Source organism: Bos mutus, chromosome 7 (genome assembly GCF_027580195.1).
Source record: "Bos mutus isolate GX-2022 chromosome 7, NWIPB_WYAK_1.1, whole genome shotgun sequence".
Lineage (NCBI taxonomy): Eukaryota > Metazoa > Chordata > Mammalia > Artiodactyla > Bovidae > Bos > Bos mutus.
The window spans coordinates 66,509,682-66,537,587 of NC_091623.1; the positions used below are offsets into that span (position 1 = coordinate 66,509,682).

The window sequence follows — 27,906 nt, forward strand, 5'->3', positions numbered from 1 at the left end:
TGAATCAGTGAGATGGGGAGGGGAGGGATGATAGAAATGACAATGAAAAAAGGTCTACTTTGTGATTCAGACTTACAGCCATTTCATATTGTGAAAGCTCCTTAATAAGCCTTTCACTCTATGTACCAGAAAAGAACATGCTGGCCCCTTGAAAGTTGACTTAAGACTCTGGTGAGTTGCTACAGGAAGCTTACATCTCTTTTCTCTTCTCTGATGACTCCCTGACTGATTTCCAAACAAACTTTTCTTGAAGAATTGTAACAAACATTGCAGCATCCAACCTTGAATCATCTTTCTATAACTTCTGCTTTCTCCTCAAGTGACTTTCATGTGGAGACTTGTGACAGGACAGAGGGACATAGTGAATGCTTCCCTGCTTACACAGGCCAAGACAGCAGCAGTGAGCATAAGGGAAGGATCCAAGATGCCACAGGCCTCAGTCTCCACAGGCCTCAGTCTCCACAGGCCTCAGTCTCCATCTCCGCAGGCTGCCATTAACAGATGCAAACCAACACTGGGAAAAGTAAATGAACTTCCAAGAAATGTTAAGTCTTACTTACGGACACACATTTCCCTGCTCTCGTAAAATCCAGGACAACACTGGGACTTGCGTCTGTACATAGTTTTTTCTCCATGTCGATAGGCTGTCCGATAACTGATTCTATATAGAGGTCAAAAAAAAAAACAATCACATCGTTACATCTTTTGATCTGCAGTTTGATTAGAAATCAAAAATTTATATTTTAATACAAAAAGCTATCAAACATGATATAGATATAAAAAACAAGGTCCTCCAAAATAATAAAGGAGAAACATGGGATATATATTTTGAGCAATACTATACTAACTCACCAATTTGCTAAGAATACACTGAATGGACATTTAAGTACACCAGCACTTTTTGCAAGGAATCAGAAGCTTCATGTCTTCTCTACTTCACTTGAGATATTTTATAAGATATTGATCAGCTTCATATATATTACTTATCTAGTCACTCATCATTTATCTATATAGGTTTAGAGGAAGAATTTGGAGAAGTCCTTTAAAAATCTATGTTAGTGTATTTTTACCCTACTACAAAATAGGACACCAAAAATAAAGACCTTTACATATAACTCAAGCTTCATTCATTTACCAATCCATTTATATAACACATGTTTATTGAGCACTTACCATATTCCAGGCATTGGGGAAAGAGCTCACAGTGAGTGAAAGAATATAAAGCTCTTGCCCTCAAGAAATTTACATTCTACTGGGGAAGACAGACCTGTATAATTTAAGATATACACTCAACAAATAAATATATTATCAAATAATGGCTGGTAATGATTAAATGCTGTCAAAAAATAAAGCTTGAGTAAGGGAATAGATTGTGACATGAAGGAATGCTGGTTTAGTCACAGCAGTCAAGGAAAGTTTGTCCTAAGAAAGAGTGTGACATCATTTAGTGCAGCATAAATCAGCAGGTACCACATTCCACCCACAACCCAGATGACAAGTATTTTACTACTGAAATCAAGACAGTTTTCTTCCATATTAACATGATTATTTAACACAGTGTTTTTGTTTTCTGTTTTTGCATTTATAGAAAAAATAAACATGCGGCTTATTTTTCTTAAATTTAATTCAAATTTAAGTTAGTCTAAATTAAATTCGATGTTCAAGTAGAAACATAGGCTAAGATAGAGTTTTTTGATATCTGGTGATATCCATATTTAAGAGTGTCTCCCCAGTTTTGCTCAACAGCTGGGTGACTTCAGCTAATCAAATGATGGTAACCAGTAGATGTTTTGTGTGTAAGTTCCTCGAGGAACAGACAATCTTTTTGTGTTTCCGTATCTCCTGCAGCTTGGAACATGGCTACAACAACCACCCACACTCAGCAGCTATTCACTCTATGAATGGGCCCACTTTCTCAAGTGTTTAATATCTCTGACTGTGTCAGACTCCATTCCACTATGCCAAATAAATAAACACTTCTGAGTGTCCATTACCTGTGCCGCGTGCATTTAAACCAGTTCAGAATGTCGGTGCAGCTAGTGTAGTAAATTTGATCAAAGGGATGTGGATATGACTCTTGCACAGTCACAGAGTAGCTGAAAAGAAGAGAAAAGAGAAGCAGTCAGTATTTCTCTTACATTAATGATAGACTCTGTGCCAAAAAACAGTCACTGGCTAAATTATCTGTACTTCCAACTCCACACTGACTTTTAACAGAATCTCCATGTTTTGACGGGTTTCTATGTGAACTTGAACCCTAAAAGTTCCGACATTAAAATATTTAAAACACAAGAGTTTATGCTATAAATTTCAAAAAATTTCTCATTTACTATTCACCCAAAACTCCGATATCACTAAATTTAAAAGCATACGATTACAGGGACTTCCCTGGTGATCCAGTGACCAAGACTCCATGATCCCAATGCAGGGCGCCTGGGTTCAATCGCTAGTCGGAGAACTAGATCCCATGTACTGCAACTAAGAGCCAAGGCAGCCAAATAAATATTTTTTAAAAATCACCACATATTTTCCTGTAATTTTCAGTTCCATCCCACACGCTGTAGTCCAGGGATATCAAAACCTTTCAAAAAAAGTTTTCATCATAGGCCTCAATAAATAATACCCCTAGCTGAGCTGGTAAAGAATCTGCCTGCAATGCGGGAGACCTGGGTCAAGAAGATCCCGTGGAGAACAGATAGGCTACCCACTCCAGTATTCTGGCCTGGAGAATTCCATGGACTACAGTCCATGGGATCACAAAGAGTCAGACATGACTGAGCGATTTTCCATTCAAAAATTAAATAAGTGTAATCAGAAAATCTGAGTACATTTTGCTACTGATTTTGGAAAAATACTGATTTTGGAAAGTATATTTCTCTGGAACTTCGAATGATTTTTTTCTTGCACCTGCCCTATCTTCAGGTAATGGAAGAATACATGCAGCCTCTACATAGAAGCTACAAAGAAGCCTTTAAACCTGATTCTAAACATACTGCTGAGACAGTTAGCCTGACATAATCATACTAACAACCAGACGCTACTTAAACAGTCTGTTTTCCAATATATTTTCATTAATAGATTCTTGTAAGAGTAAAAACATGCAATCCGATGGGTCTAAGAATGTGGCTGAAAAGATCCAAAAAATATAAAGAATATTCCTTGTTCAATTCCTTACTTTATTTCAAAGCAGTCTATTGCATGCCCAAGAGCTTAAATTTCTTGCCCACAGGAAAATCTGGAGAATTCCCTTTCCAAAACAATCTGTTTTCTATTTGTTAGCAGTCTCATAAAGATTTCCACTAAAATCTTTAATTCATGCTAACAACAATAACAACAAAAGCCACAATCATGGACTCGCTTGGTGCAGATCAATAGGCCAAGTTCATTAAGAAGAGCTATGAACTGCAGAAAGTATGGAAGGAATGGGGTTAAAATTTCTACATGAATGAATTCAGGTTAGATAAAGAAAAGAGACTCTTGATTTGAAAGCTAAGCTGTACTGGCCTCACACACAGTACTATTTCTTTCTCCAAGTGGTCTCTCTCAGTCATCATGAGACATCCATGAACTCATCATACTGTTTGAACTCTGTGTATTTGGGACATTGCAACTTGATTTCTAGGTAAATTTAGGGATCCTCCACAGGTCTGAGGCAAATGTAGTAGGTCCTTGTGAAAAGACCACTGGATTAGAAGAAGGCAAGATTATTAGCATCCTGATCTGATACTGAGAATTTGGCTGACCTTCAGGGGAGAATCTCACTTCCCTCGATTTATCACATCGTAAAACAATGGGCTAAGAGATGTTCTTGAAGATCCCTTCCCACTGACTTCTGCATTTCTAACATATATTTCACATAACTACTTCCTTCTACTCCAGCAGATGACATCCACAAGAACAGGTTCAGACGAGCATCAAGTATGCAATCACCTACATCTCTGATATAACTCCTTTTGGGTAAACCAATAGGTCTCTGTTAAAATATAAATTGTCGTGGAATGAAATATCACATCAAGCTATTCAGATTTCCTTCAGACCCCCAGCAGTGTCCTGAGGTTTGTTGTGGTTGTTGTGCTTTAGTCACTAAGTCATGTCTGACTCTTTGTGCCTCCATGGACTGTAACCCACCAGGCTCTGTGGGATTTCTGTGGGATTTCCCAGGCAACAATACTGGAGTAGGTTGCCATTTCCTTTTCCAGGGGATCTTCCCAACCCAGGGATCAAACCTGTGTCTCCTGCATTGGCGGGCAGATTCTTTACCACTGAGCCACCTGGGAAGCATCCTGAAGCTCATGTTGATGCAAATTCTAAGCCTTTCTTCACCAGTTCTTTTCCCCCCCAATCCAGAGTCCCTTGGATGACAAGGAGATCAAATAAGTCCATCCTAAAGGAAATCAACCCTGAATATTCACTGGAAGGACTGATGCTAAAGCTGAAGCTGCAGTACTTTGGCCATCTGATACGAAGAACCAACTCATTGGAAAAGACCCTGATGCTGTGAAAGATAAAAGGCAGGAGGAGAAGGGGATTATAGAGGATGAGGTGGTTGGATGGCATCAATGACTCAATGGAGATGAGTCTGAGCAAGCTCCAGGAGATGGTGAAGGACAGGGAAGCCTGGTGTGCCATAGTCCTTGGGATGGCAAAGAGTCGGACACAACTGAGTGACTGAACAACAAACCAACAGCTTGCAAATAAATGAATCTTGAGACCTGAGCGCTATTTCTCCATTTCATTTCTAGCAGAGAGAATGTCCTCTTGTGTGTGGACCTACCATCTAGGCAGTCTCACATTCAGTTCAGTTCAGTCGCTCAGTCATGTCCAACTCTTTGCAACACTATGAATTGCAGCACGCCAGGCCTCCCTGTCCATCACCAACTCCCGGAGTTCACTCAGACTCACGTCCTTCTAGTCAGTGATGCCATCCAGCCATCTCATCTTTTGTCATCCCCTTCTCCTGCTGCCCCCAATCCTTCCCAGCATCAGGGTCTTTTCCAATGAGTCAACTCTTCCATGAGGTGACCAAAGTATTAGAGTTTCAGTTTTAGCATCAGTCCTTCCAATGAACACCCAGGACTGATCTCCTTTAGGATGGACTGGTTGGATCTCCTTGTAGTCCAAGGGACTCTCAAGAGTCTTCTCCAACACCACAGTTCAAAAGCATCAATTCTTTGGCTCTCAGCCTTCTTCAAAGTCCAACTCTCACATCCATACATAACCACTGGAAAAACCATAGCCTCGACTAGACGGACCTTTGTTGGCAAAGTAGTATCTCTGCTTTTGAATATGCTATCTAGGTTGGTCATAACTTTCCTTCCAAGAAGTAAGCGTCTTTTAATTTCATGGCTGCAGTCACCATCTGCAGTGATTTTGCAGCCCTAAAGTCTGACACTGTTTCCACTGTTTCCCCATCTATTTCCCATGAAGTGATGGGACCGGATGCCATGATCTTCGTTTTCTGAATGTTGAGCTTTAAGCCAACTTTTTCACTCTCCTCTTTCACTTTCATCAAGAGGCTTTTTAGTTCCTCTTCACTTTCTGCCATAAGGGTGGTGTCATCTGCATATCTGAGGTTATTGATATTTCTACCAGCAATCTTGATTCCAGCTTGTGCTTCATCCAGCCCAGCGTTTCTCATGATGTACTCTGCATATAAGTTAAACAAGCAGGGTGACAATATACAGCCTTGATGTACTCCTTTTCCTATTTGGAACCAGTCTGTTGTTCCATGGCCTGTTCTAACTATTGCTTCCTGACCTGCATACAGGTTTCTCAAGAGGCAGGTCAGGTGGTCTGGTATTCCTATCTCTTTCAGAGTTTTCCACAGTTTATTGTGATCCACACAGTCAAAGGCTTCGGCATAGTCAATAAGGCAAAAATAGATGTTTTTCTGGAACTCTCTTGCTTTTCTGATGATCCAGCGGATGTTGGCAATTTGATCTCTGGTTCCTCTGCCTTTTCTAAAACCAGCTAGAACATCTGGAATTTCATGGTTCATGTATTGCTGAAACCTGGCTTGGAGAATTTTGAGCATCACTTTACTAGCGTGTGAGATGAGTGCAATTGTGCGGTGGTTTGAGCATTCTTTGGCATTGCCTTTCTTTGGGATTGGAATAAAAACGGACCTTTTCCAGTCCTGTGGCCACTGCTGAGTTTTCCAAACTTGCTGGCATACTGAGTGCAGCATTTTCACAGCATCATCCTTCAGGATTTGAAATAACTCAACTGGAATTCCATCACCTCCACTAGCTTTGTTTGTAGTGATGCTTCCTAAGGCCCACTTGACTTCACGTTCCAGGATGTCTGGCTCTAGGTGAGTGATCACACCATCATGATTATCTGGGTCGTGAAGATCTTTTTTGTATAGTTCTTTTGTGTATTCTTGCCACCTCTTCTTAATATCTTCTGCTTCTCTTAGTCATCCTAAAGGATATCAGTCCTGGGTATTCATTGGAAGGACTGATATTGAAGCTGAAACTCCAATACTTTGGCCACCTGATGAGGAGAGCTGACTCATTGGAAAAGACCCTGATGCTGGGAAAGATTGAGGGCAAGAGAAGAAGGGGATGACAGGAGATGAGATGGTTAGATGGCATCACCGACTTGATGGACATGGGTTTGGGTGGACTCCGGGAGTTGGTGATGGATAGGGAGGCCTGGCATGCTGCAGTTCATGGGGTCGCAAAGAGTCGGACATGACTGAGCAACTGAACTGAACTGAACTAAATTAGTTTGTTAAAACTAGATCTGATGCAGTATTCCCATAATTTCACATGCTATGTTATAGTGTTAAGATCCAAATGCCTTGGAGTGCAAAAGCAATAATCAACTAAGGGACCTTGCCCAAACACTCGCCATTGCATATGATGGAGGAGCTGACTCCATAAGCAAATGTGAAAAGTGTTTTCACTAATTTCTTGCAGCCTGGAAAGTTTCCTCAATAAGAAAAAATGTTAAAGCATACGAATTTCCTCTTCTGGACATTTACTGCTCATTAATAGCTTACATTTGCAGGATGTTTCTCTGCTTTTAGGATACAAAAAAGCTCTTCTCTATAAAAGGGTAATTAAACCATTAAGGGTTCCAATTCAACAAACATTTATTAAATAAATTCTATGTAATTCTCAAAGGGCTCTTAAAAGAGGCCAGCCTGTAAAAGCTAAAATAACCTGCTTTTACTTTAACAGAGAAATATATACATTTTGGGGGAAATCAAACCATAAAATTTACCATGGTTGAGTATTTCTCTTCAGTCTTGACACTTTTCATTAGAATTATTCATAGTCTCAAACTTAATGAATAACAGGCTAAATATAAATTACTTTTCACATTGATCAGATACTGAGGTTTCCACTCAAATTTAAAGGAGAATGATTCTGAGCCTCTTCACCTCAAATTTCCTTTCTGTTCTTTTTCATACATTCTTTTTCTTTTCGAAACAATCTCTGCTTTTTATTTCTCATTTTTTATGATATTATAATCACACCAGAAAATCTGGAAAACAAATCTTTAAGAAGAAAGGGAGAAAATTGAATAACTCTTACCTAATTACCCATAGCATTTTCCTGCACTTCTCTTACCATCCCTAGGGGGTTTTAGCTTTTAGCTTTAGTTTAGCTTTTTTCGCTTTTATATTTTCATACTCATGCTAGCCACATAATTTTAAGTCTACTTTTTGAATTTAAGGGTATGTCATAAGCATTTTTCCCTGTTAGTAAATAGTCTTCAAATTATGACTGCCAAATACTTGTGACTACACCTGATTTGCTCAGTACCCACTTATCATTAGACAATCAAGTTGTCCTTTTCCAAGGGACCACTTTCTGGAAGCTGTGTGCTCACACCTTGAAGGCAAATGTCTCTGAGAACTGGAGGGCATCCCCTGCTCCTTAGCACTACTTCTTTGGATAATACCTGGGTTGGTGTTTGAACTCAGTTAGTACCCCGGCTAACAGTCCACACAGCCATGTTCATCTGCAGCTGCTCTTAAAGTCACAGAATGGGAAGGGATCTTCTTGATTGTCTAGTCCAGAGGTCCCCAACCTTTCTGGTACTAGGGACCAGTTTCGTGGAAGACAATTCTTCCACAGACTGGGATGGGGGCGGGGAGGGGGGAAGGTTAGGGGATGATTCAAGAGCATTACATTAATTGTGCACTTTATTTCTATTATTATTACATCAGCTCCACCTCAGATCATCAGGCTTTAGATCCTGGAGTTTGGGGACCCCTGTTCTAGTCCAACCCCATTTTGATCACAAATAAGCCACACTGAGCTCCTAGTACTAGTGGTCAGTCTAGAGCCAGCACTTTAACACCAAGACCCCAGACACCATCCTGTACCTCTGCTGCCTCTCAGATATTATAGAACATCAAAAGCTTCTAAAGCAAGCAGTGAAACTGTGGTATAAAAACTGCAGGTCCCAACTCTACACTATTTTCAGGCTCAAGATGCAAAACCTTTTATTTCCTGCTTGTTTGTTTCATCTTCTCAAACACACTGAAAACATATCATCACCATGATTTTAACCTATTAAGTATTATTTGGGGAGGAACCCCAGCAAGATTTAATTTAAGGTCAAAGAACAGGGTAGGGGAAGCCATCATCACTTGGACTCATTCCAAAGTGGTTAATTACATTTTATCTGCCGAAATTATCCTGTTACTTTAATCAAATATGGTAATAATTAATCATTTCTTATCTCTGCTCACTTCAGGAATGCAGCTTCAATTATTACCACTCCTGTGTCCCACCCCCAAGGGATTGGGCAGAGAATGGTTTAATCTTCATTTGTGTCTTCTTTAGAAGAAACCCTCATAGGTGGAAATACTTAAACTCACACAACAGGGAAAGGAGATGGGGAGAAGGGACAGATGATTCATGGAGTTATTCATTTTCCAAAGGGATGCTGTTCAGAATTTCTCTAATGACAAGTATCTCTTATGTATTATAAATGATTTGATTCTCCTTAATTTTACTTTGGGCTTCCCTGACATCTCGGTTGATAAAGAATCCGCCCGCAATGCAGGAGACCCCGCTTCGGTTCCTGTACCGGGAAGATCCTCTGGAGAGGGATAGGCTACCCACTCTAGTATTCTTGGGCTTTCCTTGTGACTCAGCTGGTAAAGAATCCACCTGCAATGCGGGAGACCTGGGTTCAATCTCCAAGTTGGGAAGAGCCTCTGGAGAAGGGAAAGGCTACCCACTCCAGTATTCTGGCCTGGAGAATTCCATGGACTATACAGTCCAAGTTCATTTCAGTTTTTGAAAATATAGGAGAATCTGTCACCTGCACCTTTATCTTATAAAACAAATCCTACTTTTCTTTAACCTTTCTTCAAAGAATCGTTATCTAGCCGTGTAACAGAAAACTTATCAATGAGAAGATTGTAGCTGTCAACTTTTTCTTTTTGGTAGTACATAGCAAAAATATAGGCAGGAGAAAAATCTCCATCATTTTCCTACTGTTTCACATTGAATTTCCTTCCCCATTAGTATTTTCTCAGTTACTCCAATCACTTGTACAACAGTGAAATTATGTTAGGTTTAGAGTCTCCCCGGCTCACCACAACTACAGAAAGCCCACAGGCAGCAACAAAGACCCAGAACAGCCAAAAATAAATAAATTCATTTGTTAAAAAAAGAGACTCATGCAAGACTCATGCAAGATCACTGGACTCCTTCAATGGGAAAAAAAAAGGGTTATTCTAAGCCAGTACCCTTTCTTATATTTAATAAGGCCTTTTTGTCCATGACAATTATAAGATAGGGCAATGTAAAAACAAACCAGAGGAAGTGTATTTTTCATGTTTTATTTAAATGAAAAGTTAAACATTCATCTAGGCCCGTATTTCAAATTGATCTTATCAACACAATGTGACAAAACCACATGAATCTCTTCCCTGTCACATCAACTCTCTTCCTTTTATCTTTCCATATGTGATCACCGACCCAGGAGACATGAGTTTGAGCAAACTCCAGGAGATAGTGAAGGACAGGGAAACCTGGTGTGCTGCAGTCATGGGGTCACGAAGAGTCAAACACGACTTAGCAACTCAACAACAGTGTCCAATGACACGCCCACTCTTCCACACAGCAGGTTCTAAATCTCAGCCTTTTCTGCCTCTTTCACATCCATAGTTAATGTATTACCAAGATCTCTTGATTTTTATTTCACAGTACCTAACAAATTTGATTTTTTTCTCCCATTTCAAAACTATCATCCTCCAAGAAGCTCAACTACCAATGGACTCTCCCTTTTCTAAATTTGATATGTTCTTATTCATGTATTCATCAATTCATTTTTATTATTATAACCCTACTTATTATGTACTTTGCAGGTGAAATGTTTTATGGGAAGGTCTATGAAAATTATAAAGATAATAGGCATTCCCTCCCCTTAAATTCTGTATAATATAGTTAATATCAAATATATATAACTTTATTACATATACATATTTCCACTTAAAGTTTCATAATGATAGAAGACTCTATTGATCAATCAGGAGAATACGTTTTGTTACCCTGCCATAATACTGCCAGCAGAGATGGGGGTGAGCCCTCACTGAAAACTAACACTGTGAATGAGGAATCAGTGTGCCCTAGAATAATTCAGCTGCCATGCTGGAAAAATTCTGAGCTTTGAGCATCCTTCCAGTGGGTGACACAGTGACTGGGATGTATGCTCTGTGCTGTACTCTTCTTGGTACAGAGGGTGACAGGAAAAAGAGGCTAAGAGTTTAATGTCACTGCATTTACAGCTATTACAACTACATACTACTCTCTAGTACTTGACACCTTCTATTTGTTTGAAAAATCTGCAAATGCAATGTTCGTTTTGGATAAAGAAACATGTCCACACTTTTTTTAGGAAGATAAGTAACAGAGTGAACTGCATTTGACTGCGCTTCAGTATCACTAGATAGTTTGTGCTGTTTCTGTATTCCAAAAAGGACTGTAAGTTTACCCAGATCTGGAGACTACATCATTTGCTTTCATATAATGTAGGCAATCTTGCCCTCCTCCTGTATTGTATCAACAATAGACTTACTGGGTACAGTCCTTAGTGGTCTGCATGGCACTGGTTTCAAACTACCTTCCATCCTAGAACGCCTGCCAATCACTGTCATCCACTGGTCTTATTCAAGTCTTCAAGGACATCTCAGGTGACACCACTTCCATGCAGCCTAGCCAGTTACTCCAGAAATCAAGTTTTTCCTTTCAGGTCACCTACCACACAACTTTTTATGCCATCCATTTCAACGCTCTAGGACATTATTCCACACCATCTTCACTGCTCTCTCATTGATTCCCATGCGTAAGTAGGAACTCCACCATAATCCATATGTCCATAAGTTCAGCTCCACCAAATCATTGCAAATAGATACAGAGCAGAGGTAAGACCTCAAGGAGATCATTTTAATTGATCTATGAATCTATAATGTTTTCCCCTATTTTACAAATACACCTCTGTTAGAATTAATATCTCAAGCTTAATATACATAACATATACTCTCTAACAGAGAAGGCAATGGCACCCCACTCCAGTACTCTTGCCTGGAAAATCCCATGGACGGAGGAGCCTGTTAGGCTGCAATCCATGGGGTCACTAAGAGTCGGACATGACTGAGCGACTTCACTTTCACTTTTCACTTTCATGCACTGGAGAAGGAAATGGCAACCCACCCCAGTGTTCTTGCCTGGAGAATCCCAGGGACGGGGGAGCCTGGTGGGCTGCCGTCTATGGGGTCGCACAGAGTCAGACATGACTGAAGTGACTTAGCATAGCATAGCATAGCATACTCTCTAAGACCAAGGTGAATTATACCATCTAATTTATTACATATAATGAAAGATTTTTACATGAAATCAATTTTATAATCTCTTCTCAGATTCTAATTTTATATGTTGTACTGATATTGATAGCATACAAAGGAATCTATCAGAAATTATTTCTCAGACTATTGAGAAATATTATTTCTCAAAACTATTACCTTTCCCAGTGGCTGCACACATTGGGATCTTCAAGGTTCAGAGATGATGCCATCCTGATCCAGTGGCATAACAATAAACAGATAAAGCCCGGGCATGAGTTCGAGGAAATAACCATTGTTCCTGAAGAACAACCTACGAGAAAAAGAAATTCAAATTAAAAATGCATTAAAATGACCCCCAAAGAATTCTTTTCAGTACGGTAACTATAAAGTGCCAATTGTCACTAGGGCTGAAACATGAATAATGAGTCTTAGATTTAAATAGATGGGTCACCAGCTTTCATGGTCCAGGAGAGAGAGATATTTCTTATGTTGTTAGGATGGCCACTATTTTGTAAATTACTAAAAAGTGCAAATCATCATTAATTGCCACTATAACAAAAGACCTTCTCATCCATGCCAACCGACATTAAAGGAATCTACCAGAACAACTCAAGGCAACACAGGCTTCCAGATTCTCTCAGCAGGCATATTTCCCTTCTGGAAGGAGAGGGCACACAGAGGAATCTGGCCTCCTTTGTCCTAGAGGATAAATAATGGAACAGAAGGTCCATTGACTCAAGAGAGAGGCACCTCAGGCTTAAACTGAGGGTCATTCAGTAATTCATTCGATGTTCACTGAATGGCCACTCTATCCTAGGCACCGTGCAAACACGGCACTTAAAACACAGATCTAGTTCTTGTTCCTGCCCACTACGATCTTTATAATTTAGTAATCGTGACACACATTTCTTATATTTAGTGCTTCTGTCCCACCATCTGCTGAACAGAAACTAAACCAGTTGTTTTATAGAGGTTTCTACATAGGTGTACAGATAAAGAGTGTAAAGCTGTTTGGAGGTCAGTATTAGAAAAAAATGAACCTGGTATTATTGTTGAGAGGAGGAAAGACCAAAAGAGGAAAGACAAATAGCAAAACATCTACAAAAGAGTTGGGCCCACAAAGGAGATAGAAGAGGAAGGAGAATGTTCAAGGCAGAGGGGACAGAGGTGAGGGAAGATCAGGCACACTTAATGAGCTCAAATTAGCTCAGCTGGAGAAAGATACGCGGTGGGGGGCACATCACCATGGATTTTATAAGACATGGCAAAGGATGTGAACCTCATCCAAGGATTACAGAGAGCTAGGGAAGGGTGCAGGGTGACATTAGAAATCTTACTGGCTGCAGGGGAAGCATGAACTGCAGGTGCAGACTATTAGAGGGAGGTCAGGTGAGAGGCAACTGAGGGTGAAATACGGAAGTAACACTGGGGTTGCAGGGAACTGAGGGAATCTGGGAGTTTTTCAGGAGGTGAAATGGACAGGATTTGGTGACTGAATGTGGGAGTCAGAGCAAGGAGGGACGCCTATTACAGCCCCTTGAGTGGCGGGTGAGCCACTCATGGAGATGGAAGCACAGGAGCTCTCTTCCTGAGAGGCAGGGCAGGGCCATGGTGGGGGAAACTTGGCACTTAATGAGGAGGAAAAGTTTGTCTCACTATATAAAATGGCTTCATATAATAATTATAAAAATAGACACGGTATTAGAAATAGCTGATCCAGGACCTCCCTGGCAGTTCAGTGGTTAAGAATCGGCGCTTCCAATGCAAGGGGTGGGCAGTGCAGGGGGAGAGGGGAGGGTTGATTCCTAGTCAGGGAAGTAAGATCCCACATGCCACGCAACACCCTCCAAAAAGGTGATCCATTTGCAAATTAAAAAGCAAGCAAGCATTAGCCTTCTTGTTGGTAAATGAGTGAAACTAGTAAAAATGGACCAGATTATGGGGCCCAGCAGTAACTTTCTGGGTGAGAGCTGGCATTCTGAAAAGTTAGACTAACTTTCCACACCATGAGGTTACCAGGTTTTAGTATCTGGGGACAATATTTATTGAGTGATAATCTTGGGGTTTTAAAAGGCCAGTTTATCTTAAATAAGTAATAAACAACCATACAGGCAAACACTGAACCTTAGGTAACAGTTTATCCTTCAAATTCAAGAAAACAGAACAATGAAGAAACATTAAATTCTTTAAAATCAAAACTGTTTATAAGCACAAGTATATATAGCGTATTAGTACTGTAGCCCACCAGGCACCTCTGTCTATGGGATTTCCCAGGCAAGAATACTGGAGTGGGTTGCCATTTCCTTCTCCAGTTATGACAGGTTATCTATCTCTGATCCACAAAGGCTAAAATGAAAGAAAATGTTTGATTTGGAATATGGATAAATGTCATGAATTCACAGGATAATTAAAATATAGTGTAAGCCACTATGAGAAGCAGTAAAATCTTTAAAAGGGCATTCTAATCATCACGAAGTAATTCCAACATACAAAGCATAAATGACTAGCCAAAATATGGCTTATAAATTAATTCAAATCACAGATGTTTCTCACAGGCTAATCATCATAAAGTTGTAAAATCTGAAGCTTAATGTTATATAATTACAGAAGCTATTCTGCTTAACAGGAATAAATAAAAAGTAATAATGATGGTGATGATAAACAACAAGAGCTAACATTTCCTGACCGGTTACTGTGTGCTAGGCACAGTACTGAACCTTTCATGTGAATTATCTATTTAATCCATGTAGTAACTTAAGTAGGCATTTTTACCATCCCCATTTCACAGCTGAAGACACATCATATATTGTTAATGTTTTCTTCATCCATCAAAAAAGTAATCCTTTCATATACTAGATTTGGTTGTAACAAACAAGCATGGCAAATATCTCTGTCTCATTGCCTTATCTATACCAGGTAAATATTCTGTTTCAACGAAGTATGAAGTATGCACCTTAACTTTCATCCTTTTCTCAGAGACAAAACAAGAGCCAGTCAGCAGTAATCTGCCATCCACTCACAAACAATTATCCCAAATTGGAAAGTTTATATCCTGAGTCACCATCTCAGCCTCAACCCATCCATTTCCCAATTAGAAATGTTTAGTCTGTACAAAGTTGGAAACTGCTGGAAGCAATGAACCAAACTGCCAAGAAAAGGGAAGAGTCTGTTCTCTTTGAATGCAAAAAATGTTAGCGTTAATTTGGTATCTCTTTTTGCTTTGCACTTGATGCACTGCCCTGTGAAGGCTTTAACCTTTCTACAGGGATGTCAGAGAAAAAAAAGAAAAAGCAGAATTTGGTCATCTCCTTAGTGCTTCTGAAATTCAGCACAGAGAAAAATCAAACTGCATTGCAAAGTTGCTGGTGGTGTTCATGGAAGGGAAAATATCAGTACATTTATAACAAAAGTGAATATATATAGCTCAGCCTTATTCCTGAAGGATTTTCCAAATCAAAATGAGAAAATTAACTGAGTTTTAGAACAATCTACATTAAAGTATATAACGTTCCAAGCAAAAAAATTGCTAGATCAAGAAGGGAAGGTGCAAATTCACACAAAGTGATTAAAATCACTTGAGCAAACAATTCAAATATTATACATGGTAGAGGGAGAAGACATTTCACAAATGTGCCAATGAGCTATAAAGGAGTGTGGAAATGCAACATTTCCCTGTATTCAGAAACATGGGCGGTCCTTCCTTTTGTTTGTCTTGTCACTGATAGGCGATCAAAACAGGTGGATAGGGCATCTCATATACTCTCTCCCTATTTGATTTGTTTTCTTTCATAGGCTTTGAGGAGTAAATGTGTGTACCTTTCTGTCTTTGTGTCTACCCTGAAGGAAGAAAGTTCCATGAACGTTTTTCTTCATTTCTCTTTTAAACTGTATCATCTTGTCTGAGACTATAATCTTTCCACTTTAGGGTGTGCATGAAAACAAAATACAATCCTTTAAAAATTGCATTAGTTCAGTTGAAAAAAAAAAAGGCAACACAGATATGTTTTCTTGGAACAAACATTTTAAAAATATTCAAAACTCTAAATTGGGTGTTAAACTACCCCTACCTACCCAGGCTTTGCCTTCAAATAACGTTCCTTGTGGTTACGTTTAACAAAATTTTAAACATAAAAAAATAGTCATTTGCATGAACCCCCTAGTGTCAAACTTGATTGCATTCCATATCATTCACTTAATTATGATGGAAAAATCAAAACAGAAAATCAGTACAACTGATTAGCATTGCTAAGTGCTCCTGTTAGAAAGAGGAAACACAGCAGGCAGAGTTAACTCTTACCACCTACTCTGAAGGCAGGCTTTGCCCATTCTGATACAAAAACCGCAGTAAACAATCAGGTTGAATAAAATCATCACAATGGATGAGTCTGCGTTGTGATGACAGGGAGCAGTTTCTCTATCGGTGTGTTAGGGAGAAATAAATAACGGGGCGTTGACTTGCTAATTTATTTTAGCAACAACAGAAGGATAAATGATTCCAAACAATTCTTTCTGGCTTGAAAATCTATCTCCTTGCGAGAAACATTAAGTGCACACATAGAAATAATGTGGGGGCCCTCACCCAGTGTTTTTTCAAGCTCACTACTGCAAGAAGATCCAACCAGTCCATTCTGAAGGAGACCAGTCCTGGGTGTCCTTTGGAAGGAATGATGCCAAAGCTGAAACTCCAGTACTTTGGCCACCTCATGCGAAGAGTTGACTCATTGGAAAAGACTCTGATGCTGGGACGGATTAGGGGCAGGAGGAGAAGAAGACGACAGAGGCTGAGATGGCTGGATGGCATCACTGACTTGATGGATGTGAGTCTAAGTGAACTCCGGGAGTTGGTGATGGACAGGGAGGCCTGGCGTGCTGCAGTTCATGGTGTTGCAAAGAGTCGGACACGACTGAGCTGAACTGAGTGACTCTAAAATGCTCTTGTAGTTCTCTAGATGAAGTGATTTATTACAAACAGCCACATTCTCATAATTTCACACCCCTCCCCCAGGGTACCAAAGAGCCACCTAGTCCACTGATCACCGTATCATGTTATCTACAAGTGTTAAAAGTGTTAGCTGCTCAGTTGTGTCCAACTCTGTGAAACCCCATGGACTGTAGCCCACCAGGCTCCTCTGTCCATGAAATTCTCCAGGCAAGAATATTGGTGTGGTTAGCTATTTCCTTCTCCAGGGGATCTTCCCAATGCAGGGATTGAATCTGGGTCTCCCACATTACAGGCAGATTGTTTACCATCTGAGCTACCAGGGAAGCCCTCATGTTATCTATAAAGGATGTATTAACTTTACCTTGAACCACACAGAAAGGCTGCACAGATGAGCTGTGTTCTTCCTGGAGCTCTGAGCCTGTGAATAGCATATCAGAGGTCCAGCTTCAGGGTATTTAAGATGTCAAAAGAGTAATGCTTGCCCGGTTGCCCCAAGAATAACCTCAGATGAAAACTTCCATGGAAATACTACTTCACTGATCAAAGGAATCCTTGAGGCACTGTCCTGATTTCTATTTTCACCATCCAAAGCTAGTTATTTTAACAACATTTTACTTTACTCAAGCGTAACTATTCACTGGAGGCAGTACAATGCTATCCATTTTTGTCTGGGCATCCTCACGTCATGTTGCTAACATCAAATACCACACCCAAGATATGCTTCTAAGTCAAACTAAATCACGTTGCAATGGCAGCCACCCAGTGTTCCTTGGACGCTTCCAAAAACAAAAGGTAAATGAGTGTGGCTATTAACATTTAATAAAAGAAAAACATCCTCAAGTCCTATTTTATAAACTTAAAAAGGTTTCATAATCAACCAAAAAACAGATAAATAAATAAAAACCCCTATACATTAGCATGAACTGGGTATTCTGGCATTCACTGAGCACTTTACATCAAGCAAAAACTGGGCAAACCCCTGAAGATGCCAGCCACTGAATTACCTGAGGGGGCTCACACCACACGCAATGAGGGGGCCACAACAGACCATCTCAAGCAACAGCCATGATTAAGGATTAAGACTGAAAGAGCTGCTAGGGGAACACAGAGGTATAACCTTACCTACTTAAGCATCCAACCCCACAGGTGTAATTAAGTGGCATTCAGGGGGAGTTTAGGGGAGGCCATGGTCACTGCTTATCATCAACTCTGGAAAGTATCCTACAACATCCCTATAAATCCGTGTCCTATAACATATGGGGGGAAATCTACATACAATACTCACTGAGGATCTAAGCACAAGCAACTATGAAGTATTACGTCTTATAAGGCATGGTCTCTAGCTTTAATAGTTCAAAATCTACTAGGGAGAAAGATTATAAATAAAATTATTTGCCAGATGAGTCACTGCAGAAAGAAAATGCCAAGAGTTTTAAGAGGAAAAAAATCAATGTAAGCAATGAAGGCTCATGAAAGAGGTCAAACTTAAAAGGAAGTTTTCAAAAGGAAAAGAACTAGAAATCACTGAATACACCCCTCACACCTCACACCTCTCAGATGTAATTTCATTGGCTGAGATTAAATGCTTTACCTGAAATCAATTAAAACAGAGTAGTGATTTAAACCGGAGAAGGCAATGGCACACCACTCCAGTACTCTTGCCTGGAAAATCCCATGGATGGAGGAGCCTGGAAGGCTACAGTTCAAGGGGTTGCTGAGGGTCAGACACAACTAAGCGACTTCACTTTCACTTTTCACTTTCATGCATTGGAGAAGGAAATGGCAACCCACTCCAGCGTTCTTGCCTAGAGAATCCCAGGGACGGGAAGCCTGGTGAGCTGCCGTCTATGGGGTCGCACAGAGCTGGACACGACTGAAGTGACTTAGCAGCAGCAGCAGTGATTTAAACAGGCTGGCTACTGTTTATAATAGGCAGGACATGGAAGCAACCTAGATGTCCATCAGCAGATGAATGGATAAGAAAGCGGTGGTACATATACACAATGGAGTATTACTCAGCCATTAAAAAGAATACATTTGAATCAGTTCTAATGAGGTGGATGAAACTGGAGCCTATTATACAGAGTGAAGTAAGCCAGAAAGAAAAACACCAATATGGTATACTAACGCATATATATGGAATTTAGAAAGATGGTAATGACAACCCTGTATACGAGACAGCAAAAGAGACACAGATATATAGAACAGTCTTTTGGACTCTGTGGGAGAGGGAGTGGGGGATGATTTGGGAGAATGGCATTAAAACATGTATAATATCATATAAGAAACGAGTCACCAGTCCAGGTTCAATGCAGGATACAGGAAGCTTGGGGCTGGTGTACTAGGATGGCCCAGAGGGATGGTATGGGGAGGGAGGTGGGAGGGGGGTTCAGGATGGGGAACATGTGTACACCCGTCACAGATGCATGTTGATGTATGGCAAAACCAATACAATATTGTAAAGTAAAAAATAATAATAACAATAAATAAATAAACAAAAATAAACAGGGCTGGCTGTGACTGCTTTGCCTGCTATCTGCCCTAGGCATTACTTCAGGATTAAAGGAAGACTTTGGGTAAAAATGAATACAATGGGGAGGGCCCATAAGGCAGAGAGAAAAGTATGAGCCAAGCCTCAGAGTGGACAAAAGAAGGTCTTATAAGGAACTGTGAGCAGCAGTGCTAGAAAGGAAGGAGAGCTTTTTGATGAAGGGGCTTGAACTTTAGGCTAAGGAGTTTAGATGGATTTTATCCTGTCTACAGTGGAAAACACTTGAGTCTTTGAGCAGGGTGCATTATTTGATAACAGAGGCATTTTAGACATTAACACAGAGTAGGTGTTCAAAATCCAACCAAGGAAACGGCATCAGCCTTCTGCAGGGAAAATGGGTGCATTCAGGTTTAGTGTGGAACTGCCTGTCCAAGGTTGGTTGGTCGTCTAAGGAATAGGAAATACATGAGAAACCAATGAAAGAAAGCATTGGCAGATTTGGGAGAAACAACAGAAAATAGGGTCAATATTAGGGAGAGTTATTTTGGGTTTAAACCATTTTGAATCCCAGTTATATTTTCTCAGTCTGGTCTATTTTAATCTCCCTTTGGGAAAAAAATACATCTCTTCTTTAATAGAAAAAGACTTCAAATACTACTTCTCATTCCAGAATTTACTAAATAAAATTATATCTATTTTCCTAAACATCTCACAATTTAACATTCTTCAGTAACATTCCTACCCATTCTTCCCAGTATCAGTTCAGTTCAGTTCAGTCGCTCAGTTGTGTCGGACGCTTTGTGACCCCATGAATCGCACCACTCCAAGTCTCCCTGTCCATCACCAACTCCCAGAGTCCACCCAAACCCATGTCCATTGAGTCGGTGATACCATCCAACTATCTCATCCTCTGTCGTCCCCTTCTCCTCCCACCTTCAATCCTTCCCAGCATCAGAGTCTTTTCAAATGAATCAGCTCTTCGCAACAGGTGGCCAAAGTATTGGAGTTTCAGCTTCAACATTAGTCCTTCCAATTAACATCCAGGACTGATCTCCTTTAGGATGGACTGGTTGGATCTCCTTGCAGTCCAAGGGACTCTCAAGAGTCTTCTCCAACACCACAGTTCAAAAGCATCAATTCTTCGGTGCTCAGCCTTCTTCACAGTCCAACTCTCACATCCATACATGACTACTGGAAAAACCATAGCCTTGATTAGACAGCCCTTTGCTGACAAAGTAATGTCTCTGCTTTTGAATATGCTATCTAGGTTGGTCATAACTTTCCTTCCAAGGAGTAAGCACCTTTTAATTTCATGGCTGCAGTCACCATCTGCAGTGATTTTGGAGCCCCCCAAAATAAAGTCAGCCACTGTTTCCACTGTTTCCCCATCTATTTGCCATGAAGTGATGGGACCAGATGCTGTGATCTTTGTTTTCTGAATGTTGAGCTTTAAGCCACTTTTTCACTCTCCTCTTTCACTTTCATCAAGAGGCTCTTTAGTTCTTCTTTACTTTCTGCCATAAGGGTGGTGTCATCTGCATATCTGAGGTTATTGGTATTTCTCCCGGCAATCTGGATTCCAGCTTGTGCTTCATCCAGCCCCGCGTTTCTCATGATGTACTCTGCATAGAAGTTAAATAAGCAGGGTGACAATATACAGCCTTGACATACTGATTTTCCTATTTGGAACCAGTCTCTTGTTCCACGTCCAGTTCTAACTGTTGCTTCCTGACCTGCATATAGGTTTCTCAACAGGCAGGTCAGGTAGTCTGGTATTCCCATCTCTTGAAGAATTTTCCATAGTTTATTGTGATCCACACAGTCAAAGGCTTTGGCATAGTCAATAAAGCAGAAATAGATGTTTTTCTGGAACTCTCTTGCTTTTTCAATGATCCAGGGGATGTTGGCAATTTGATCTCTGGTTCCTCTGCCTTTTCTAAAACCAGCTTGAACATCTGGAAGTTCATGGTCCATGTATTGCTGAAGCCTGGCTTGGAGAATTTTGAGCATTACTTTACTAGCATGTGAGATGAGTGCAATTGTGCAGTAGTTTGAGCATTCTTTGGCATTGCCTATGAAAAGTACTAATTTTTTGGCCTGTACAAAAACAACAACAACAAAAGCCCTGTAATCTCTTTTATAAGACACACTCTTTCCCATTTACAATAATTATGTTTTGGCAGTGTGGCACCCCACTCCAGTACTCTTGCCTGGAAAATCCCATGGACAGAGGAGCCTGGTAGGCTGCAGTCCATGGGGTTGCTAGGAGTCGGACATGACTGAGCAACTTCACTTTCACTTTTCACTTTCATGCATTGGAAAAGGAAATGGCAACCCACTCCAGTGTTCTTGCCTGGAGAATCCCATGGATGGGGGAGCCTGGTGGGCTGCTGTCTACGGGGTCGCACAGAGTTGGACACGACTGAAACGACTTAGTAGTAGTAATAGTTACGCCCTATTGTTTTAGCCAGCCTCCCAGATGGCCATCAATGAATTCTGTCTTGTGTAAACTCTTCTTACAATGAACAGACTTATGTAACCAACTGGATATTATAAAACTGACAGTATAACTTCCACACTTAGGTCATCAAAGGCACGGCAGTTTCCATCTTGCTTCGTGGATCACCTCTGCAGGAAACCAGCCACCACGTTAGTAGGACACTCAAACATCAACTGAGGCCTCCTGCCAACAGCCATGTGAGTGGATCCTCCAGCCCCTGTCAACCTTCAGATGACTGCAGCCCTTGCTGACATACTGGTCACAACCTCATGAGACCCTGAGCCAGAACCACCAACCAAGCTTCTCTCAAACTCCTGACCCACATACACTACAAGATAATAAATGTTTGTTGTTTTAAGCCACTAAGTTTTGAGGTATTTTGTTACGCAGCAATAGATATCCAATATGCCTATATTTCAAATATGGCTAATATAGGAAGTATTTTGACATCCAAAACAGTTCTCAAAAATGCCACCATTAGTTGGCATCTTCACTATCAGTTGTCCATGGAAGAAGCCACCCACAATGCTTCTGAAATCTTTTCTCTGCATTAAAACTCCTGTCAAGAGCTCACCATTTTCTAGTTGCAGTTTAACTTACTGTGTCCCCAGAGGCATGACCTCACAAAGCCTGTGTTTTAAGGTACTGCTGCTGCTGAGTCACTTCAGTCATGTCTGACTCTGTGCGACCCCATAGATGGCAGCCCATGAGGCTCCCCCGTCCCTGGGATTCTCCAGGCAAGAACACTGGAGTGGGTACATCTGCCACTTTTCCACACAAAGCACTGTCCCAAATTATCCTGCTTTTTATTCTTAATCATTTAACATTAGACTATCCAGAGGAATTGACCTGTTTCACAATAACTTAGTTTATCAAGTGCTCTGGGCAATGTCATTCGTAAAATATTAAGTGAATGGATTTTGGAATCTTCCCTAGGTAATTTTTCATCTACAAATAAATTTTCCTTTATTTCTAGTTTTCTATAATTATCTTTGATTAGATGGCATATAAAATTTGTTACATTTTGTTAACACTTCATTTTAAAAAATTTCAAATGTACTTGAAAGCCACAAAAATATAACAGAGACTCACCAGTTGCTAACACTTTTCCACATTCACTTTATCACTATCTACCCACACACCAGACCACCTGACCTGCCTCTTGAGAAATTTTTATGCAGGTCAGGAAGCAACAGTTAGAACTGGACATGGAACAACACACTGGTTCCAAATAGGAAAAGAAGTACATCAAGGCTGTATATTGTCACCCTGCTTATTTAACTTCTATGCAGAGTACATCAAGAGAAATGCTGGGCTGAAGGAAGCACAAGCTGGAATCAAGATTGCCGGGAGAAATATCAATAATCTCAGATATGCAGATGACACCACCCTTATGGCAGAAAGTGAAGAGGAACTAAAAAGCCTCTTGATGAAGGTGAAAGAGGAGAGAAAAAGTTGGCTTAAAACTCAACATTCAGAAAACGAAGATCGTGGCATCTGGTCCATCACTTCATGGGAAATAGATGGGAAAAGAGTGGAAACAGTGTCAGACTTTATTTTTGGGGGGCTCCAAAATCACTGCAGATGGTGACTGCAGCCATGAAATTAAAAGGTGCTTACTCCTTGGAAGAAAAGTTATGACCAACCTAGATAGCATATTCAAAAGCAGAGACATTACTTTGCCAACAAAGGTCCGTCTAGTCAAGGCTATGGTTTTTCCTGTGGTCATGTATGGATGTGAGAGTTGAACAGTGAAGAAAGCTGAGTGCCGAAGAATTGATGCTTTTGAACTGTGGTGTTGGAGAAGACTCTTGAGAGTCCCTTGGACTGCAAGAAGACCCGACCAATCCATTCTGAAGGAGATCAGCCCTGGGATTTCTTTGGAAGGAATGATGCTAAAGCTGAAACTCCAGTACTTTGGCCACCTCATGCGAAGAGTTGACTCATTGGAAAAGACCCTGATGGTGGGAGGGATTGGGGGCAGGAGAAGGGGATGACAGAGGATGAGATGGCTGGATGGCATCACTGACTCGATGGACGTGAGTCTGAGTGAACTCCGGGAGTTGGTAATGGACAGGAAGGCCTGGCATGCTGCGATTCATGAGGTTGCAAAGAGTCAGACACAACTGAGCGACTGAACTGAACCCACACATACAAAGGCAATATATATAGATTTCATTAACCATTTGAAAGTAAATTGAGTAAACAGTATATATACTAATACTTCTAAATACTTCAATTTACATTTCCTAAGAATAAGAATGTTCACCCATATCATCCAATTGTCTAAGTGAAGAAATTTAACACTGATGCCATACTACCATCTAATATGTAGACCTATTTCAAATTTCACTATGTCCTAATAATGCAATTATTTTAACAATCTTTCACACAGACACTTTTCAAAGCCTTTGCTGAAGAACAAACATTGGTTGTCTCAATCAGCAAACAGTGGTGAAGGTGATGTCTGCCCTCAATGAGTTTACAACATAATGTGAGAGGTATATCATTGTTGTTCAGTTGCCAAGTCACGCCTGACCCTCTGCGATCCCACTGAGTTGGCTGTATCATAATAAGACAATGAAAACTGTGATTAGGGTCCAAATAAGTTAACAAAATAAGTATGGGAGTTTGGAAAGTATTTCTAGTTGGCGAGCAGGGATAAGAGGTGCCATATTGAGGACTGTGCTGGGTAGACGGCACAGAAGAGGTTGCACCAGAAGGAATTAGGAGGTGCAAAAGCAGAAAGCAGATTCCCAGAGGGGAGAGCCAATGGGCAAGTCTGTCTGGACCACAGAGTGGAAAAGCTTGTGAACAGAAGAGGAACTATAGACAGGCCAGGGATGGTACTGAATGTTATGGCTTAAGATTCACTCAAGATAAAATATCCAAACACAGCATGAGACCTCAGGCAGTCTAAGAATAAATGTGTGTAAGAAAAATGAACTAGAAAATAAAATTTGATCAGCCCAGAAAGAAAGGGAGACTTACTGCTTTTTGTTTTCTTTCAACCAACAACACTGATTAAAGAAGCTGAACATTTCAGGTTTGACCAATCCCTTGACACAATACAAAGAGGAAAAAAATCCAATGGAAACAGAATGAATAACAAAAGAAGCCAATGTCCTTTAAAAAGGAAAATTCAAATTAAAATAAAGGGTGGCGGTGGTTTAGTCGATAAGTCATGTCCGACTCTTTGGGGACTCCATGTACTATAGCTCACCAGGTTCCTCTGTCCAAGGTATTTTCCAGGCAAGAATACTGGAGTGGGTTGCCATTTCCCTCTCAAGGGGATCTTCCCCACACAGGGATTGAACCTGGGTCTCCTGCACTCCTGGAGAAGGGACAGGCTACCCACTCCAGTATCCTTGGGCTTCTCTAGTGGCTCAGCTGGTAAGGAATCCACCTGCAATGTGGGAGACCTGGGTTCAATCGCTGGGTTGGGAAGATCCCCTGGAGAAGGGAAAGGCTACACACTCCAGTATTCCAGCCTGGAGAATTCCATGGACTGTATAGATCATGGGGTCGCAAAAAGTCGGACATGACTGAGCGACTTTCACTTTCACTCCTGCACAGCAGGCAGATTCTTTACCAACTGAGCCACCTAGGACGGTAAGAGGAGAAATAGAGTTCTCTGATGTGCAGCTGGACACGTGAGTGTCAGCAGAACCTTAGGTCTTTTCTTGCACCCGGGGGTAGGAGAAAGAAAAAGATAATAGTATTTGCACAATCCCTCTCTCAGAAGGGTCCTTTTCAGTGGCCCATAGTAGGATAGATGATGGTCATTCTGCACCATCGCTGGCATGACAAAGGGACACTTACATGTCACCTGCTTGCCCAACTCTAGGTCATTGCGTTAATCCTCAGTTCCTGAGCTACTCAACCATTAGGCACATCTGAGCAATCCAAGACAAGCCTTCTTTTCCTCCAAGGTCATTTCTTAGAATAGAAAATACAGAGGAATGCAAACCCCGTAAGGAGAAGAGTTTCTATGGAATTAAGATGTTAGGCAGAGGATGAGATGATTGGATGGCATCACTGACTCAATGGACATGAGTCTGAGTAAGCTCTGGGGCTTGGTGATGAACAGGGAAGCCTGGTGTGCTGCAGTCCATGGGGCCACAAAGAATCAGACACAACTGAGCGACTGAACTGAACTGAAGATGTTAGAAAATTTCCCTGTCAATTGCATACATCTAGATTCTATTAGGAGAAGGCAATGGCAACCCACTCCAGTACTCTTGTCTGGAAAATCCCATGGACAGAGGAACCTGGTGGGCTGTAGTCCATGGGGTCGAGAAGAGTCAGACACAACTGAGAGACTTCACTTTCACTTTTCACTTTCATGCATTGGAGAAGGAAATGGCAACCCACTCCAGTGTTCTTGCCTGGAGAATCCCAGGGACAGGGGAGCGTGGAGGGCTGCCGTCTATGGGGTCACACAGAGTCAGACATGACTGACGCGACTTAGCAGCAGCAGCAGATTCTATTAAGGCAAACACACATAGAGTATTGCTCTACTTTTAATACTTCATAATGAGCTATATAATTGAAGTTCTTAACATTCATTTGGCTCCCCCAGATTTTCCAGGGCACTGTATATGTCCTGGGTCCACAGAGCTTTTGTGCTAAAAAAAAAAAAAAATGGGACAGAAAGTTACAGTTTAAGTCTTTATGGAATCCAATCAAAATTCTTTCATTTTATGGATGGAATAATTGAAGCCCTAATGATGGATGACTCTACCATGATCACAGAGCTACTTTGTGAATGGTTCAAAACTAGAAACCAGAACTCAGGTTTCTTAACTCCAGTCAAACTACCTCTCCATCAGGTATAATAGTCATAGTCTTTCTAAAATAATACTCTATCTGTGCACTGGAACCTCTTAAAATGCAAATTCATTCAAAGTTAGATTTCTAAGTGACTAAGCTATTTCCTGGTCAAAACTGAAAATGTGAATTTAGAAAGTATACAAGGTATTTCCATGTTTAGACTGCCCAGATGTTTCAAAAACTCCGTGACAGCACAACTCCATGGCCATTCTTCCCTGGACTACTCAGTTCAGAACCGCTAATCCAGACCAGGATGTGGAGTGACCACAGACATCTCGAGCAGCAGGCATTGCCACAAAAAAAAGTCTGGACACATTTATCCTCGTGGTTTTAAACCCACATGGTGAAAAGCTTTGAAGCTTTCAGACAAAATGTGAGGGAACTGCTGAGGAAATGCAAGTGAGTGAGTGAAGTCTCTCAGTCGTGTCTGACTCTTTGCGACCCCATGAACTGCAGCCTACCAGGCTCCTCCATCCATGGGATTTTCCAGGCAAGAGTACTGGAGTGGGTTGCCATTTCCTTCTCCAGGGCATCTTCCCCAATCAAGGATTGAAACCAGGTCTCCCACATTGTAGGCAGACGCTTTACTGTCTGAGCCACCGGGAAGTGCAAGTAGGCAGAAGGTAATTACTCAAAGCTGTACTTGGCCAGGACGTTCAGGAGAAAACGCAGGGGCTGTCATCCCTCCCATCTCCACTTCCTCACCAACAGCATCTATATGCAAATCTGAGAAGCCACAACCCAAACCCCAACTTTATGGCTCTTAAAATAGGACTTTGTTTTAGTAGACAAAGTGACACATGCTGAAGCAGAAGCACCGCTTCCCGTGGTGTCTAGACAGATCTTTTATTCAAGAAGTGACCCTGTCTGACCCGGAATAATAGTTGGAAAACAATCTCATGTTGTTAGGAAAGTTAAGAGCCATTCTCCATACTACTTCCTTCATTCACATTATCCATAACAATCCCTTCCGATTACCTGGCATCTCCTTATTTGTCTTTCTCTGCCATTTTCAGGGAAATTCAGAATCTGGATGCTACGGGGACCGAAAGGTATAGCAACTGACATTGTAATCTGGCCCAGAGTCAAACTTCAATCACTAATGAATTCACTCATTCTCACTTTGCTTTGCTTCCAGTTCAGAAATATTAGCCAGGAAAGGAGCTTTAATGCCAATGTGTCTTTCTTATAAACCTCCAGAATGTCTAAGATTCATCTACTTTTTGTGTGAAAATAGCTGTTAACAGGAAGTTGGTCCAATACTCTAATGTCATGGACAATGATGCCATGATCAAGTGAAATTCTGTGTACACCCAAGGTCACAA

At 40.9% G+C, this 27,906-nt stretch overlaps 1 protein-coding gene across 2 annotated transcripts in view; it reads right to left on the minus strand.

Annotated features, from left to right (window-relative positions):
* MEGF10 (multiple EGF like domains 10) overlaps positions 1-27,906 on the minus strand; it is a 179,357-nt gene that overhangs the window by 120,162 nt on the left and 31,289 nt on the right. For both annotated transcript variants that reach the window (XM_005907538.3, XM_070374059.1), the window contains exons 2-4: positions 11,993-12,125; positions 1,995-2,096; positions 561-661 (exon numbers count right to left, since the gene is read on the minus strand). In XM_005907538.3, the coding sequence (XP_005907600.1) occupies positions 561-661; positions 1,995-2,096; positions 11,993-12,108 (319 nt within the window). In that variant the 5' untranslated portion in view covers positions 12,109-12,125. The remainder of the gene's footprint in view (positions 1-560; positions 662-1,994; positions 2,097-11,992; positions 12,126-27,906) is intronic.